Raw genomic sequence first — 18,472 nt, 5'->3', positions numbered from 1 at the left:
GACCTGCACCCTCTGCGCTGGAAGGTGAAGTCTTAACCACTAGGCTGCTGGGGAAGTCCCTGAATATTACTTTAGACTCATGATTATGGGAGGTAGAGTCACTCAGCCAAGAGCAGATTATGGACAGAACAGCAAGACTGGACTAAGCATGTTGGCCTGAGTGATTTGGTACAAAATGATCACATCAGTTGCCCTATTCAACTTGTGTTTTGGCTGGCCCATTGAATTACTGATATAAGAATATTCTTTCAGGCTTCCCTGGTGGCTCAGATGGTAAAGAATCTGCCTGTAATGCGGGAGGACCTAGGTTCCAGGCCTGGGTTGGGAAGATCCCCTGGAGAAGGGAATGGGTACCCATTCCAGTTTTCTTGCCTGGAGAATTCCATGGACAGAGGAGCCTGGCAGGCTACAGTCCATGAGGTTGCAAAGAGTCAGACATGACTGAAGTGACTTAGCATGCATGCACGCATGAATATTCTTTCAGATTCAAGGCCAGTAATAAAGTTAATTAAAGAAAACTGCTTGTGAGTAGAGCTTTGAATAATGAGAATATTTAAATAATTGGATACTAAGATTTATATGGAGTTAATCATCAAGGTTTTTGTTTCAACACTAGTTGAAAGAAATTGCACAATCTCCTGCCCTGGTAAATATGTGATTTAGTTTAATCTTGATTCAGGGCCTTGTGTCGCTGTAGGGCCATCGTCCTATACCATGGCTTGCTTTGTGTGTACTTTGTTAATATCTGGAAAGTCTCAGAGCTCAAAGTATATCTGACATAAACCAGGCTGCAACACAAAAGGTGTTTGTTTTTTTTTTTAATAATTTCCCATACAGTTGGTTTTGTAGAAATCTGCTGCTTTTTGTTAAGAGCAAATGGTTGACCCCTCCCCTGGAGTGAGAGAGTGGGGAGGAATGGAATTAGTTTGTTTTGCAATGTAATGTGTCCTTGGAAACAGAAATCATTTTTATTTCTTATTTATTTTTTTATATTTTGGCTGCACCACTTACCATGTGGGATCCCAGTTCCCCGATGAGGGGTCACACGTGTCTCCCTTGCATTGGAGTCTTAACCCCTGGGTTGCCAGGGAAGTCCCAGGAATAAGAAATAATTCAAGCCTGGGCACTAACTTGTTATTTGAGGAAAAAAGGAGTTATGATCTAGAAGAGATGTGAAGATTTGTGGCTCTTTGGCTGCACGATGTGGAAGATTAAGGCCCGTTCAGTTAGGGAGCACTCATTTGGTGAGAGAGAAGAAACTTTGGTCTTTACTGGGCAGACAGTCAGGGCTCTGTGGTGCTCTGTGTTTGACGCTTGCCAGTGAAGTTCATGGGCTGTTTCTCTTTTGTCTCTTACTGCACATTGTCAACGTCTGTTCCCTTATAACTGCAGGGCCGCCTTTTCGCCTATCCTGACACTCACCGCCACCGCCTGGGACCCAACTATCTCCAGATACCTGTGAACTGTCCCTACCGTGCTCGAGTGGCCAACTACCAGCGCGACGGCCCCATGTGCATGATGGACAATCAGGGTAAGCCTCAGAAGGAGGCTTGCTCTGAGGGTGCCGGGGGGCACTGCTGGGCAGGGGTTGGGGTGCCCCATCAGCCCAGGGGTTTTCAGGCTGCCCCAGGGACCTCCTACTCTGTGGAAGCCCCATATGGCTGCTTGTGCCCACCACGTATTTCTTGCCCAGCAATGAAGGTTTCAGCTGCCTGAGGACTCTTCTTACCTTTATCTATTTTATATGTTTTATTGAGAGTTCCCACCTCAGATTTTACTTTCTGTCCATCTCACAGTGAAAGGCAGGGAGAAAGATCTTTCACCCTGGCTGCTGCAGGATATCCAACTTAGGGAGCAGGTTTTTGTTTTTTTTTTTTTAATTAATTTTATTACTGACATTGATTTTGCTGTATTTCTTGCCAGTCTCTCCTGTGAATATTTGTTACACATTTAAGATTAGCTTATATATATATAATTTTGTGCCTTGCATCTTGATACGATTATTATCATTAAGCCTCTTCCAAGTATTCAACAAGTTAATATGCTCACTAACTGCGTGTGTTGGGTGGTTGCAGTATTTCTGCTCTCTGAGGCTTGACGTGTTGGTGTATAATTGCCCAAAGTAATTGGTACTCCTCTATCTGTCTTCTGTGTTTTTATACTAAAGTTATTGTTTTTCATCAATATTCTTTGATTCTTTTGTTGTTGAGACTGGCTGTATTAAGTGAAAGTTGCACAGTTGTGTCCGACTCTTTGCATCCGCATGGACTATGCAGTCCGTGGAATTCTCCAGGCCAGAATACTGGAGTGGGTAGCTTTTTCCTTCTCCAGGGGAATCTTCCCAACCCAGGGATCGAACCCAGGTCTCCCGCATTGCAGGTGGATTCTTTACCAGCTGAATCACAAGGGAAGCCCGAGAATTCTGGAATGGGTTGCCTATCGCTTTTCCAGTGGATCTTCCTGACCCGGGAATCGAACTGGAGTCTTCTGCATTACAGGCAGATTCTTTACCAACTGAGCTGTCAGGGAAGCCCGGCTGTATTAAAGTGGTTCATATATATTTTGGGATGTCATTAATAAGTAATTGCTTTGTGTTTACCATTCTTGTTTACTATTATGGTGGCGTATGTGGTAAAAAACTACTTTGACACCCCTCTTGCCTAATTTTAGAAGTAGAAAGTTTGACCTGTTCCCTTGCAGTTTGGTGAAAAAGCTTAATCTTTCCCAGTAGTCAGTGACTTGAGGACGACTCCAACTTTGAGTAAAGGTCAGAGCTTATTTGGAAATAAAATTTTAAAGTTACTCCAACTGGTACATTTCAAAGAACTAATTCTTAGTACAGAAAATCACTGTGATGGCTCGTTATGGAGAACTTTGCTTTTCACATGGACGTGGCTGACCTGGAATGAATTTCTTGGGCTGGTAACTGGACTCCATAGGAGTATGGGGCCTGTCTTCCTACAAGCTGTTGGTTCCTTTGTCAGTGTGATGTACAGTGTAATGTATCCACCCAGGATTGTCTATTCCAGCAGGGACCTGGGTGAAATTCTAAACCCAGACTGGTTTGTTCAAACCACTTTCTATGTTTTTTCAAGCCATCCTTTCTGTTTAGGCAGTGTGTACTCAGATAACACAAGCTTCTGTATACATCAGCTGAAGCAGAGTATAGTTGGGAAAATGAACATGCCAAAAGGGAAAAAAAAAAGCCTCAAAATTTATTCCGGAAGTCTTAATACATGATTTGATTGCATTTGTCATTATTTTTCCTAAGTTCAGAGAAATCAGAGTTGACATATTAGAAATATCAAAGTTAAAAAAATATTTAAAAAATGTATCTGTAGAGAGAAGCAAAAGTGAAGCTATTGGGTTGGTTGGCCAAAAAGTTCGTTTGGGTTTTTCTGTAAGATGTTATGGAGCACCCAAATGAACGTTTTTGGCCAGCCCAATAGAATTAAATAAAGTCGTAGTCAATAAAGGAAAGAAACCCCACTATTTCTTAAACACCTTTAAGAAATAGTGAAGTAGAGTCCCGTGATGGGAATCTAGTATGTGCTGGAATGGAAAAGTCAAAAATTCCAGATTCCGGATCCAGCAGAGGGAGATAGACATACAAGCAGATGACAGTATTCTCTAAGAATCTGGGTGCTGTTTATAGCTAAATACGGGGAGTTAAAAATAATATGTGCATGGCATCTGCACACATGCGTGTGCGCACATCACCCTGCAGCAGTCAGTGAGTGTCTCAGGGCTCAGCCCGTGTGTCTGGTGACTGAAAGAGCAGAGCTGGAACTTTGAGCTCCCAGGAATCCCATGATTGCATGTTTGAACTGCACCCAGGCCCAATTGAAACCCTCCAATTTGAAATGTGTCTTTGGGTGTCATCTTCTATGGGGGCCAAACCAAACTTATATAAATATATTTGTCCTGGTAAGCATCAGAAGATTGTAGAGATGGGACCATCTGAGTGTTCAAAGGGAACTTGAGATCTGTCCTGTAAGACGCAGAGGGAGATAGACATGCGAGCAGATGACAGTATTCTCTAAGAATCTGGGTGCTGTTTATAGCTAAATATGGGGAGTTAAAAATAATATGTGCATGGCATCTGCACACATGCGCGTGTGTGCACACATATATAATTGTCCCTTGAATTTATTTTTTATTTTGTTGACTATTTGTAGACTTACTTCATTTTTCATCTCCCCAAGTAAATGTATGTGGTTTTCCTTTAAAGGTGGGGCTCCAAATTACTACCCCAATAGCTTTAGTGCTCCTGAGCATCAGCCTTCTGCCCTGGAACATAGGACCCACTTCTCTGGGGATGTACAGCGCTTCAACAGTGCCAACGATGACAATGTCACTCAGGTAATGGCTCCTTTGTCTTCTGTGAGAGTCGCTTGGTCATTCTTCTCAATGTCTGCATATATTTCCCTTTTAAAGTGTCTGCTGCTGCTGCTGCAGCTGCTAAGTCGCTTCAGTCGTGTCCGACTCTGTGCGACCCCATAGACGGCAGCCCACCAGGCTCCTCTGTCCATGGGATTCTCCAGGCAAGAACACTGGAGTGGGTTGCCATTTCCTCCTCCAATGCATGAAAGTGAAAACTCAAAGGGAAGTCGCTCAGTCGTGTCTGACTCTTAGCGACCCCATGGACTGCAGCCTACCAGGCTCCTCCGTCCATGGGATTTTCCAGGCAAGAGTACTGGAGTGGGCTGCCATTGCCGTCTCCATTTAAAGTGTCTAATATGTCTCAAGTTGAATTCAGGGACAACATCTTTATTCATAACTCAGTTCCCATATTAGATGGAGTTGAAAATAGAGTCTCAGATTATCTCTTTATTTTTCATACGCAAATATCCAGCATTCAGTAAGTACTAAATTATCAGGCATACCCTTATATCTGAAAAATCAAGAGGGAGGAAAAAACAAAACAAAATTGGCAATAGAAGCAAACCTACTGGAGATCCAGGTAGTGAAATTGTCAGATACAGGTTTTAAAATAACTGCAAATAATATTTTTAGGAAAATAGAAAAGAGATGACAGCATGGAGCATTATTGAGAACTTTGATCTATAAAAAAAGAATTGAGAGAACATGCCTAGCAGTCCAGTAGTTAAGACTGCGCTCCTACTGCAGGGGGTGTCCCTGGTTGGGGAACTAAGATCCCTCAAGCTCTGCGGTGTGGCCAATAAAATTTAAAAAATTGAATGGACATACTGAGCTGGAAAATGAACAACTAAAGTTAAGCATTTAGTAAATGAGTTTAAAAAGGCGATTAAACATAAGAGAGGATTACTGAACTGGTAGAGCAGTAGATGTTATCAGGACTCACTCATGAAGAGAGAGAGAAAAAGAACTCCCCTTCATGATGAGAAACCATTCAGAGCCTGAGAACGCAAGCCACGGTTTGCTTTCCTCTAAATAACAAACAACACACATACAGTACGTATAAAGAACTCCCACACAGCAGCAAGAAAAAGTCAGACAAATGAATGTGAAAAAATGGGCAAAAGACTCGAATAGGCACCTCGTAAAAGAAGTATCCAAATGACTGGAAAACATATGGAAAGGTCATGTATTTCACTAGCCATCAGGAATATACAAAATAAAACTGAAAAGAGGCACTACTACAAATGCACAGGAATGACGAGACTTAAAAAGACTGTGTACCAAGTGTTTGTAAAATGAGAAACAGCTCTCACATAAGTGTAAATTGGTTCAGGTGTTTTGGAGACCTGGTTGTCAGTATCCACCGAAGCTAAACATGTACGTGCCTTTTGACCTAGTAAGTGCACTCTTAAGCATAGATTCCAAATAGAAACGTGTACATGTGAGCAGCAGAAGACAGGTACAACAGTTTCTTCATATCATCCAAGTGTTCATCAACGAAAGCTTGGATAAATAAACCGTAGTATATTCCCACTGCTGCTGCTGCTAAGTCGCTTCAGTCGTGTCCGACTCTGTGCGACCCCATAGACGGCAGCTCACCAGGCTCCCCCGTCCCTGGGATTCTCCAGGCAAGAACACTGGAGTGGGTTGCCATTTCCTTCTCCAATGCATGAAAGTGAGAAGTGAAAGTGAAGTTGCTCAGTCGTGTCTGACTCTTAGCGACCCCATGGACTGCAGCCCACCAGGCTCCCCCGTCCATGGGATTTTCCAGGCAAGAGTACTGGAGTGGGTTGCCATCGCCTTCTCCAATATTCCCACAGTGTACATCAATGAAAACTAATGAAGTATCCCAACAAGCAGTAACACAGATGAATCTTACAAACATGAAATTGAACAATAGAACGAGAATACAGACCACATGATTCCATTTGTGTACATTTCCAAGAGAAGTAAAGAAAGACATTTATAATAATAGAAGTAAAAACAACTGGGGGTCAGTTGCAGAAAGGGGACTGGGAGGAGGGGTATGGTAGGGGCATTTCTGAGATGTGAGTGATGTTTCTCTCTTGATCTGGGTGGTTGTGACACATGAGTGTCCCCTGAAAAATCACAGTGAACTTCACACTTAACGTTTGGTACCCTTACTGCAGACATATTACACTCAAAAAGAAAAAAAGAGTTATTCTCTCACTTTGTATAGACTATTAAAAATGTCACTTTTTCGTTAATAGGAATTTGGTCCTGCTCTTAAAGGTCTGTGGTTAACGTGTTGGAGTGGGTAGATTAGCTCGGCATCCTCATCTGGTGATAAAATGGAACCGCTGTCCCATTTGTGGAATGCCCTCCTGTAGTGAGCAGCCGAGCTGTGTGTGATTGGTGGTTGTTAGCCAGGCATGTGCTGTGCTGCGCTTAGTCGCTCAGTCGTGTCCGACTCTGCGACCCCATAGGCTGCAGCCCGCCAGGCTCCTTTGTCCATGGGACTCTCCAGGCAGGAATACTGGAGTGGGTTGCCATTTGCTACTCCAGGGGATCTTCTCGGCCCAGGGATCAAACCCGGGTCTCCCGTGTTGCAGGCAGATTCTTTAGTGTCTGAGCCGCTAGAGTTTATGATATGGCCATTCACACTGGAGTGGGGTGATACCTCACTGTAGTTTTGATTTGTATTTCTCTAATAATTAGCAGTGTTCAGCATTTTTTTCATGTCTGTTGGCCATCTGTATATCTTCTTTAAAGAAATGTCTATTTAGATCTTCCCACATGCAGTACTTTAATTGGATTATGTTAATACCTCAAAGTCTAAAGATTTTTAAACTTTAATATCAGATTTAAAGTTCGCTCAAATTTTAAAAGTAGTATTATATTCTGATATTTGATAACTTACTTATAAAAACTGTAAAGTTTTGATATTTTATAAATTTGCTACCTTGGGTAATTTGATGTTTTACGACTGAGCGACTTCACTTTCACTTTTCACTTTCATACACTGGAGAAGGAAATGGCACCCCACTCCAGTGTTCTTGCCTGGAGAATCCCAGGGACGGGGGGGACCTGGTGGGCTGCCGTCTATGGGGTCGCACAGAGTCGGACATGACTGAAGCGACTTAGCAGCAGCAGCAGCAGCATCAGAACAGTACATAGAATAGTGTCTGGTGCATTATAGGTATGTGAGTAATAAATATTTGCTCAATGAATGAATGAATGAAATGTTGCATAGAGTCAGAGCGATACCTGAGAAATGGCTGATTTCAGAAATAAGCAGAGGCTGTTAGGACTCATATATGTATTACTTTGCTCTTACTTTTAATTTTAACCTTTTGATATTCATTTTAGAAGTAAACTCAGTGCCGTAAGCAAAATACCACTATTAACATCTGTCTTCTCTAAGAAATCTTGGCTTCCGAGTAGCTAAGAGCCTAATTAATGAGCTAGGGTGTGTCCTCTCTGGTTCTGGGTGAACTGAACAAAGGTTGTCTTGTGCTAAGCTTGTATTTGATGATGGCACATTCTGCATTTGTCAGTAACAAGGTGTGGTGGCATTTTTAATTGTAGGCTACACTGCCTTTTATTTATAAGAGATTTATAAGCAGTGACCACAAAAGACGTTATTAAAAAGAAGTTATGAGAGATTATCTTCCTTTTTTTTTTTGCCTATGCCCCCACGGTATGTGGGGTCTCAGTTCCCTGACCAGGGATTGAACCCATGCTTCCCACATTGGAAGCGTGGCATCTTAACCACTGGATGGCCAGCGAAGTCCCCGTTATCTTCCTGTTTGACTTAAAACAAAAAGTGAGGAACTCAACACGTGACAGTTTCATCTATAAATTATTCTTAAATTGCAAAGCCTTTTTTCATTCTTACAGCAATGAGAAATCTTGCGTCTTCATTTCAAAAGTGGGGTTTGGGTCAGTTTTGTTCGTGATAAAATAGTTATCTGATTCCCTGCCCTCTGTTTTCAATGAGCAGGTGCGGACTTTCTATTTGAAAGTGCTGAATGAGGAGCAGAGGAAACGCCTGTGTGAGAACATTGCAGGCCATCTGAAAGACGCACAGCTTTTTATCCAGAAGAAAGCGGTGAGTGACACTTTGTAAGCCGAACAGTGACACCTGCTGGCAGGGTGGGAGAGTGCAGCTGTGGGAGAAAGACCTTCAAAAGAAGTGTCATTTCTATTTTACTTGAGTTAAGCAAACTTAAAAAAAAAATTAGTATGAATCCCCAATCAACCTCTGATTCTTTTCTTTCTATGCCTTACCTCCAGTAGATACACTATATCCATCAATCCTTTACTCTTTGTCCAGCGTGTAATAATGTAGTTTAAGGCAAATCGTCTCCTAACGCTATTCAATCTGACTGTAGCCAAGTTCCATGTTAAGAGAGTAATATCCAGTATGAAAATGTGGGTCCTGCCACAATTTTGCTTAGACTTGAGATGATAAGAAATACAGATTACGTCTTTGTGGTTTGAAGTCTACCTGACTACTCGATGTTATGATACCCAATTTGCCTTCAGAAGCAACTAGAAACATGCTGTTTTCTGGGGTAAAAACTGAGCTGCTTCCAAAGCTCAGGCTGACCTTTTGAGCAAAGGTGTCCCAGGGCATTTCTGATGGTCGCTGGTTGTGCTGTTTGCTCACTGTTGGTTTCCTGGCTGCCCCAGGGTCAGCCTCTCATAAATTTAGGAATCACTGCCCTTCCCATGTCTCTTGGCTGCTGCTTCTCTGTTCATAAGGGCAGCTGTCTGGAGTATGTTCTAAGGTCTGGAGATAAGTACCTTGCAGGCTGCGTGCTTTCTCTGCAGGCAGAGCTCTATAAACCGTGTTTGATGAGTGTGTATATGAAAGATAACCCTTTGATTCCCTGGACACTAGTACTTCTTGCTGTTTACTCAGGCAGAGAGCCTGACTGTTGCTCTGTGAGAGAGGTGGGGCGGGTTTTTTTCTCATCTTTCTTAGAAGAATGAGTGAGACTGTTTGTAAGCAGAGAATTGGGCCCAAACTCTTGGCCTTCTCCTCTTACATATGCTAAAGCTGCCTGGCCTCCGTGGGTTCTTGATGTCCTACCTCTTGCCGTCTGCTAGGGATCGGCCCCTGGTCAGGAATTCCTTCTTGCTGTCTGCTAGGGATCGGCCCCTGGTCAGGAATTCCTTCTTGAAGTGTACAGAGTTGCCCAGCACGGGCCAGTGTTTGCACACCTCACTTTATTTTGTAATTGGTGTATAATTGCTCTACAATTGTGTTACTTTCTGCTGTACAACAAAATGAATCAAGTATATGTATACATATATCCTCCCCCTCCTTGGGCCCTTCAACCCAACCCCCGCCCCCATCCTACCCATCTAGGTCACCACCGAGCTGAGCTCCCCATGCTGGACAGCAGCTTCCCACCAGCTATCTATTTTACCCATGGGGTATACGGCTAACTGTAAATTCAGGCAGTGTCGGGGCCCGTTTCTTAATACAAATCACTGTAACTTGTTGCATTCAAGGTCAGCTCTTTACCGGCTGTAAGTGGAGCTCACCTCTTAATGCATTTTTCTCACAATACTCTGCAAGGTTGATTTAATCGATTCATTTGTTTTTATGGGAGTGGATATTGAACTCTATGAGGGAGATTTGATTGTCGCACCTATTTCATGAGGAGTGGGTATTGAAGCTCAGGCGAATGACTTATCCAGGGTTGCTCAGCCAGTATACATCCAGGACCTGAGTCCTGCTCCCTGTTGTTAAATGCTGTGTGTCTCTGCCTCCTGTGGACGTGTCCCTCCTCCCCTCTGGAGTAAATCCCGTGGAGCAGACACTAGGGACTGGCATGGTAGGGGGCTAGGGTGATGCTCTCATGGTCTTCATTTGGTTTCAGGTAAAGAACTTCAGCGATGTCCATCCTGAATATGGCTCCCGCATCCAGGCTCTTTTGGACAAATACAATGAGGAGAAACCTAAGGTAAGCCCAGAGCACCCCAGCTGTGGCAGAGGGTGTGTGTCATGGATAGGCACAGTGGGCTTTCTCTTACAGTAATTCTCCTCAGGGACAGCTATTCAGTTTCTTAAGCAGCTGTTCACAATCTCAGTTGAGATACAAAGAACTCACCTGGAAAGCGCAACCTCTTCATTTAAGCCTGGGCCATATAAGACTCGGGGATGTGTGGGCGTGTGTGTGTGGGTGGGTGAGTGAGATGTCCGACTCTTTGCAACCCCACCAGGCTCCTCTCTCCATGGGATTCTCCAGGCAAGGATACTGGAGTGGGTTGTCATCTTCTCCTCCGCAGGGGCTATAGTCCATAGGGTCGCAAAGAGCTGGACACAACTGAAACGACTTAGTGCATATGCTTATAAGACAATCTAAGGTGGACAAATTCTGCATTGTTATTTTCACTTGAGCACAGATGAAAGCAGAAATAAGTACTGAGTCTCTGCCCGAGTGAGTTAATTAACCTGCTGCTCTTGCCCTTTTGAAACAGAACGCAGTTCACACCTATGTGCAGCACGGGTCTCACTTGTCTGCAAGGGAGAAAGCTAATCTCTGAGGGTCGGGGGCCCTGGTTCTGCACCACGTTGCCGTCCACCTATGAAGCAGAGCATGGTGTTCACACCTGTACCCACTGATCGCTGGATGGAAGATTCTCCTACACTAGACATGCAAATGCAAGTTTGTGTCTGTAAAATGATAATCCAGATTTCTATAGCAAATGATGTAATAATGGCTTTTAATCCTACTTTCCTGTGGGTGAATGAAGGTTAGGGCTTAACAATCATTTAAAAGAAACATGTATTTGCTTTTGACAGCTGATTATTCACTTAAAATGATTAGAATGAAAGTTTCTAGCAGAAATATGATTTTATTTGACCAGAAAAAGTCTTAGTGACATTAATGTTTACATATCATCTCATGGCCTATTTTATAAAAATATCAGTGTAATTGTATAATAAGAAAAGATAAAGATAATTTACTGAGAAATTTAAATTTTTCTAAGTTCCCATGAGGAAGAACACATTGCTGTCTTTTGAAAATAACTTCAGCACCATCATGGCTTGATGTTTATTCCTGCTTTGAATTAATCAGATTTTTTAAAACTTGCGATTACATTTATCCTAATACAGCACTGATTTTGCAGTAGACTGATCTGTAATTGCTTTCCTTTTTCCAATAAAATAATCTGTAAATAAAAATAGCAGACTGGTGTTTGATTTCTTTAGTCTCCATATGTAACTTGAAATGTCTCAAGATTCTTAATCTGAATATCATGTTATTAGATTGTTGTTGTTTAGTTGCTTAGTCATGTCCAACTCTTTTGTGACCCCATGGACTGTAGCCCAGCAGGCTCCTCTGTCCATGGGATTTCCCAGGCAAGAATACTGCAATGGGTTGCCATTTCCTTCTCCAGGGGATCTTCCTGACCCAGGGACTGAAGCTGTGTCTCCTGCATTGGCAGGCATATTCTTTACTGCTGAGCCACCAGGAAAGCCCCCTGTTATCAGATACTTGCCCTTAAAATTGAAAATACTGGTTTCACAAGGATAGTATATTATTTGCTTAAATCAATAGCCTTTATACACAGCTTCTGAGGTACAGGGGACCAAAACTTTATTCTATTGGGAAAACAGGAAATTTCCCAGTTTTGAAAGTTACTTAGCTCTCTTGTTCATTAGCTTGCTTCTTTTTATCTGATTATGAGTTTTAACGTCTTTGAATTTTATTTTTCCCTTTTTTTCTTTCCAATTTTATTGATATGTAATTGGCACACAGCACTGTATAAATTTTACGTGTACAGTATAATGATTCAACTCACATAAATCCTGAAATGGTTATCACAATAAATTTAATTGGGCAGTCCAGTGGTTAGCACTTGGTGCTCTAGTCACGGGCCCAGGTTTGATCCTTGGTTGGGAAACTAAGATTCCATACACTGTGTGGTGAGGTCAAAATAATAATATTACATTAGTGCAAATGTAACTGTGGTTTTTGCATTGTTGAAATTTGCTGTTTGATTTTGGGATACATTCTAAGTGTGATTATGTTATACAACTTTTTAATGTGCATTTCTCATTTATGTTTTTTGATAATGATTTATTACTTGCTGTTTATTTTATATTTACATTCAGTTCAGTTCAGTTCAGTCACTCAGTCGTGTCCGACTCTTTGCAACCCCATGAATCACAGCACGCCAGGCCTCCCTGTCCATCACAAACTCCTGGAGTTCACTCAGACTCATGTCCATCGAGTCAGTGATGCTATCCAGCCATCTCATCCTCTGGTGTGCCCTTCTCCTCCTGCCCCCAATCCCTCCCAGCATCAGAGTCTTTTCCAATGAGTCAACTCTTCACATGAGGTGGCCAAAGTACTGGAGTTTCAGCTTTAGCATCATTCCTTCCAAAGAACACCCAGGCCCGATCTCCTTTAGAACGGACTGGTTGGATCTCCTTGCAGTCCAAGAGACTCTCAAGAGTCTTCTCCAACGCCACAGTTCAAAAGCATCAATTCTTCGGCGCTCAGCTTTCTTCACAGTCCAACTCTCACATCCATACATGACCACAGGAAAAACCATAGCCTTGACTAGACAGACCTTTGTTGGCAAAGTAATATCTCTGCTTTTCAATATGCTATCTAGGTTGGTCATAACTTTTCTTCCAAGGAGTAAGCATCTTTTAATTTCATGGCTGCAGTCACCATCTGCAGTGATTTTGGAGCACCCCAAAAATAAAGTCTGACACTGTTTCCACTGTTTCCCCATCTATTTCCCATGAAGTGATGGGACCAGATGCCATGATCTTCGTCTTCTGAATGTTGAGCTTTAAGCCAGCTTTTTCACTCTCCACTTTCACTTTCATCAAGAGGCTTTTTAGTTCCTCTTCACTTTCTGCCATAAGGTTGGTGTTATCTGCATGCTGCTGCTAAGTCACTTAAGTCGTGTCTGACTCTGTGTGACCCCATAGATGGCAGCCCACCAGGCTCCCCCGTCCCTGGGATTCTCCAGGCAAGAACACTGGAGTGGGTTGCCATTTCCTTCTCCAATGCATGAAAGTGAAAAGTGAAAGTGAAGTCGGTTAGTTGTGTCCGACCCTCAGCGACCCCATGGACTGCAGCCTACCAGGCTCCTCCATCCATGGGATTTTCCAGGCAGGAGTACTAGAGTGGGGTGCCATTGCATTCTCCGGTTGTCTGCATATCTGAGGTTATTGATATTTCTCCCGGCAATCTTAATTCCAGCTTGTGCTTCTTCCAGCCCAGCGTTTCTCATGATGTACTCTGCATATAAGTTAAATAAGCAGGGTGACAATATACAGCCTTGACGTTCTCCTTTTCCTTATATTTACATTAGACTATGGAAATAATGTTAGGCAAAAAGCAAATTTGAGCTATTTTCTCATTTGAGTTCAAAATGGGTTGTAAAGCAGCAGAGACCGCTTGTAAGATGAGTAATGCGCTTGACCCAGGAACTGCTAGCGAACGTACAGTGCAGTAGTGGTTTTGCAAAGTTTTGCAAAGGAGATGAGAGCTTTGAAGATGATCGTAGCGGCCAGCCATCAGAAGTTGACAGCGACCAACTGGAGGGATCATCGAAGCTGATCCTCTTACAACTACCCGAGAAGTTGCTGAAGAACTCAACATCAGCCATGCTGTGGTCGTTCAGCATTGAAGCAAATTAGAAAGGTAAAAATGCCTAATTAATAAGAGGGTGCCTCATGAAGTGACTGAAAAAAAAAATCGTCATTTTGAAGTGTCATCTTCTCTTATTCTTCGCAACAACAGACCATTTCTGGATCGGACTGTGACGTGGCGAAAAGTGGAATTTATATGACAGCCAGTGACAAACAACCAGCTCAGTGGTTGGACCAGGAAGCAGCTCTAAACCACTTCCCAAAGCCAAGTGAAAAGTGCAAGTTAAGTCCCTCAGTCGTGTCCGACTCTTTGCGACCCCGTGGAGTGTAGCCCACCAGGCTCCTCCCTCCATGGGATTCTCCAGGCAAGAATACTGGAGTGGGTTGCCATTTCCTTCTCCAGGGGATCTTCCCGACCCAGGGATTGAACCCAGGTCTCCCACATTGCAGGCAGACGCTTTAACCTCTGAGCCACCAGGGAAGCCACATCCCAAAGCCAAACTTGTACCAAAAAAAAGGTCACTGGTGGTCTGCTGCTGGACTGATCCGCTACAGCTATCTGAATCCCAGCAAAACCATTGCATCTGAGTATGCTCAGCAAATCGATGAGATGCACTGAAATCTCCATTTTGCAGGGACAACTTTTTGCAGGGAAAATGTTTCCGTAGCCAGCAGGATGCAGAAAATGTTTTCCAAGAGTTTGTTGAATCCTGTAGCATGGATTTTTACATTACAGGAAGAAGCAAACATTTCTTATTGGCAAAAATGTGTTGATTGTAGTGGTTCCTATTTTGATTAATAAAGATGTGTTTGAGGCTGATTATAATGATTTAAAAATCACAGTCCGAAACCACAGTTACGTTTGCACCAACCTAATAATTTTACTTAACATTCGTCATCTCATATAGATACAACACTAAAGAAATAGAAAAAAAATTTTTTTTCTCATGAGGAGAGCTCTTAGGATTTACTCTCAACAGCTTTCATATATAACATACAGCAGTGTTAATGATATTTATTGTCATTGTTCCCTTTATTCTGCTCCCTTTTATTGAAAAAATGTCTTTTAAGAACTGCCTTTACTTGCTATCTTCACTCTCTCTGTCCTTTCTTTGAACCTACAAGCAGACTGCCCTTGTTAAGGTCACCAGTGACTTCCATGCCACTAAAATCCAGTGGTCCCATCAAAGAGTCCCACTTCTGGGTATATCCCCAAAAGGGGTGGAAGCAGGGACTTGAAGAGATATGTGTACCATGTGAAGCATTATTCATCAGGGTCAAAAGGTGAAACAACTTCAGGGTTCATTAATAGGTGAATGGATAAACAAGATGTATATCCAGATAATGGAATATTATTCAGCCTTAGGAAGGAAGGAAATTCTGACACATGCTGCAACATGACTGAATCTTGAAGACATGCTAATTAAGTGAAGTAAGTCTGATACAGATGGACAAGTATGGTATGATTCCAGTTATATGAGGTACCTAAACAGTGAAATACACAAAGACAGAAAGTAGAATGGTGGTTGCCAAGGGCTGGGGGAGGGGGAAGTGGGGAATTCTTATTTAATAGGTATAGAGTTTCATTTGGAAGATGAAAAAATTCTGGAGGTGGGTGGTGGTGATGGTAACATAATAGTGTGAATATATTTGCCACTGAACTGTATACTTAAAAGCAGTTAAAAAAAGGTAAATCTTATGTATGTTTTTGCCACACAAACACGTACACACACAAGCCCAAAGCTCAAAGTCCATTCTCATCCTTACCTTACGTGGCCTCTCGGCAGTGTTTGACACAGTTGATCATTGACACTTTCTTTAAAAAAAGAAACTAGCTGTTTTTTGATGATAGACTTCACATACCATAAAATCCATCCATTTAAAGTGTATGATTCAATGGTTTTTAGCATATGCACGGAGTTGTACAGTCAACACCACAGTAAATTTCAGAGCATCTCTGTCACCCCCTAAAAATCTCTGTATTCATTAGCAGTCATGCACCAGCCCCCCCGCCCCCGCCCAACTTAATCCTGCCCAGTAACCCTTGGCCATTAGGGATCTGTCTATAGATTTGCCTACATTGCACATTTTATCTAAATGGAATCATAACAACATGTGATCTTCAGTGACTGGCTTCTTTGACTTAGTATAATGTTATCAAGATTCTTACATGTTTTATCAGGTATCTGTACTTCATTGCCTTCTGTTGCTAAATAATATCCTGTTGTATGGATAAGCTATTTTTTAGTGATCCATTCATGAGTTGACAGACATTTGGGTGGTTTACACTTTTTTGGCTACTATGAATAATGCTGCTATGAACATTTGTATGTGTGTTTTTGTGTGGACATGTCTTTTCGTTTCTCACATTCTTACCTTCTTAAAAGACATTTTCACTTACCTTCTGGCACACCACTCTCTAAAAATCTACTGGTATTTTAAAATTTGTTATTTACTGTTCTAAAAGGAGGGTCGGTCTGGACTTAGGGAAACATTGAAGAATCATCTTGTTGCTTTCAAATTCAATGTCAGAATTTTAGTTTAAAGCACATTAATTTTTTCCCTTCCCCAGGTGAAAGGGCATGACTCTAATTCTTGTAATCCCTGCTACAGAAATAAGTTTTCAAAATTTCTTAGCACTTGCTTTTCTGAAAGAAAAACAGTGGGCAAGCTTCTTGGCCATTTCTTTGCCTCTTATTTCATGATAAAGGCAAAGGGCCAGATTCTATTTTAAATGATCCTACAGGGCACACTGAAGGCTTTAAAACTCTCATCAGAGCTTTTAAAGATGTGAAAGGTTAATAGATGTGAATTGAAAATGTTCTGTATACTTTTGAGTTTTTGAGAATTTTAATCACTCACATGTAGAAAGCTCTACTGTGGTCTTTTTCTTTCTTTTTTTTTTTTTTTTTAACAAAGGAAATACCTATTCTATCATTTGGCTGTTTGATAAGTGATTTTTGCATTGTCATTTTAATTTTTGTTGTTTTGCTTTTTTATTGTTTGTTTAAACGTGGTATTTTAAATAATCCTTGTGTTTTCTGATCTGGAATGAATTACATTATGAAAATCTATGTTTAAGTAAAACTCAAATTTTGAGGAGTATAGTGGATTGAATGATGGTCTAAAATAATATATCCATATCCTAACCTCTGGAACCTGTGAAGGTGACTTTATTTGGAGAAAAAGTTTTTGCAAATATCTCCAGATGAGATCTGGCTTCCCAGGTGGCACAGCGTAAAGAACCTGCCTACCAATGCAGGAGACATAAGAGACTCCTCTTATGTGGGTTTGATTCCTGGGTCAGGAAGGTCCCTTGGAGAAGAAAATGGCAATGCACTCCAATATTCTTGCCTGGAGAATCCCATGGACAGAGGAGCCTGGGGGGCTACTCTCCATGGGGTCACAAAGAGTCAGACACGACTGAGCGCACATGCATGGCATGGCCAGGTGAGGTCATCCTGGACTGGGTCCTAAACTCCAAGGTCAGCTTTTAGGAGACTGAAGGAGAGGAGAATGGGCAATTCCTATGTAGATGGAGGCAGAGATTGAGTTTTTACAGTCACAAGTGAAGGAACCACTCGAGACTCTAGAAGCTGGAAGGGGCAAGGAAGGGGTCTTCCTTAGAGCTTATGGAGGTTGCGTGGCCCTGCTGATGCCTTAATTTTGGACTCATCCCCCAGAATTGTTAGAGAATGAATTTCTGTAGTTTTAAGTCACTTCTTTCGGGTGGCCTTGGAAACTCATACAGAGACAGAGCTAGTTTAATGGTTTTACAGAAGGAAAACTTTTTGAGTAGCAGAGGGATTCACTTTTTTGTTCTTTGAATTGCCTGATGCCCACCTCTGGTGAGGGACAGCATCTCTTAGGTGGTGAGTGTACAGTCCACCGCTGCCTGCCCGGCCCCCACCTCAGTCCCGCCATTCCCCAGAGCTGCTTGGTTCTGCTTTTTCACTGCCAAGCTGGTAGCCTGAAAGCTCCCAGCTCCCCTCCTGTTAGATAATTGCCAATTTCCTGGAGAGTCTCTTCTTTCAACTGGACTGAGATTTGATCCAGTGCATCAACATGGTACTTCCCTCTTCACCTGGCTTGGACAGGGGTCCCAATTTCAAAATGTAAAACCATTCTGGTTATATGAAAAAAAAAAAAAAAAAAAGTGAATTGGTGCAGCCATCATGGGAAATAGTATGGAGGCTTCTCAAAAAAACAAAAAAACAAAACAAAAAATAAGAAAACCACCATGTGACCCAGCAATTCCACTGCTACATATATATCTGAAAAAGCAAAAACCCTGGCTCGAAAAGACACATGCGCCTCAGTGTTCAAAGCAGCATTGTTTGCCAACATATGGAAGCAACCTAAGCATCCATGGAAAGAAGATTGGATAAAGATGTGGTGCATATATATAAAATGGAATATTACTCAGCCACAAAAAGAATGAAATTTTACCATTAGCAGCAACATGGATGGCCCTGGAGGTCATTATGCTTAGTG

At 42.1% G+C, this 18,472-nt stretch overlaps 1 protein-coding gene across 1 annotated transcript in view; it reads left to right on the top strand.

Moving 5' to 3' along the window:
- The window catches only part of CAT (catalase), a gene marked incomplete at its 5' end in the record, with an annotated part of 36,286 nt that extends 24,738 nt beyond the window's left edge, over positions 1-11,548 (top strand). The window contains 5 exon segments of the mRNA XM_044929272.2: positions 1,393-1,531; positions 4,232-4,362; positions 8,348-8,455; positions 10,239-10,322; positions 10,840-11,548. Coding sequence (XP_044785207.1) covers positions 1,393-1,531; positions 4,232-4,362; positions 8,348-8,455; positions 10,239-10,322; positions 10,840-10,905 — 528 coding nt within the window. The 3' untranslated portion in view covers positions 10,906-11,548.
- Between the last annotated feature and the right edge of the window lie 6,924 nt (positions 11,549-18,472).

Source organism: Bubalus bubalis, chromosome 16, assembly GCF_019923935.1.
Source record: "Bubalus bubalis isolate 160015118507 breed Murrah chromosome 16, NDDB_SH_1, whole genome shotgun sequence".
Taxonomy (NCBI): Eukaryota; Metazoa; Chordata; class Mammalia; order Artiodactyla; family Bovidae; genus Bubalus; species Bubalus bubalis.
This window is presented reverse-complemented; position numbering and strand designations above follow the sequence as displayed.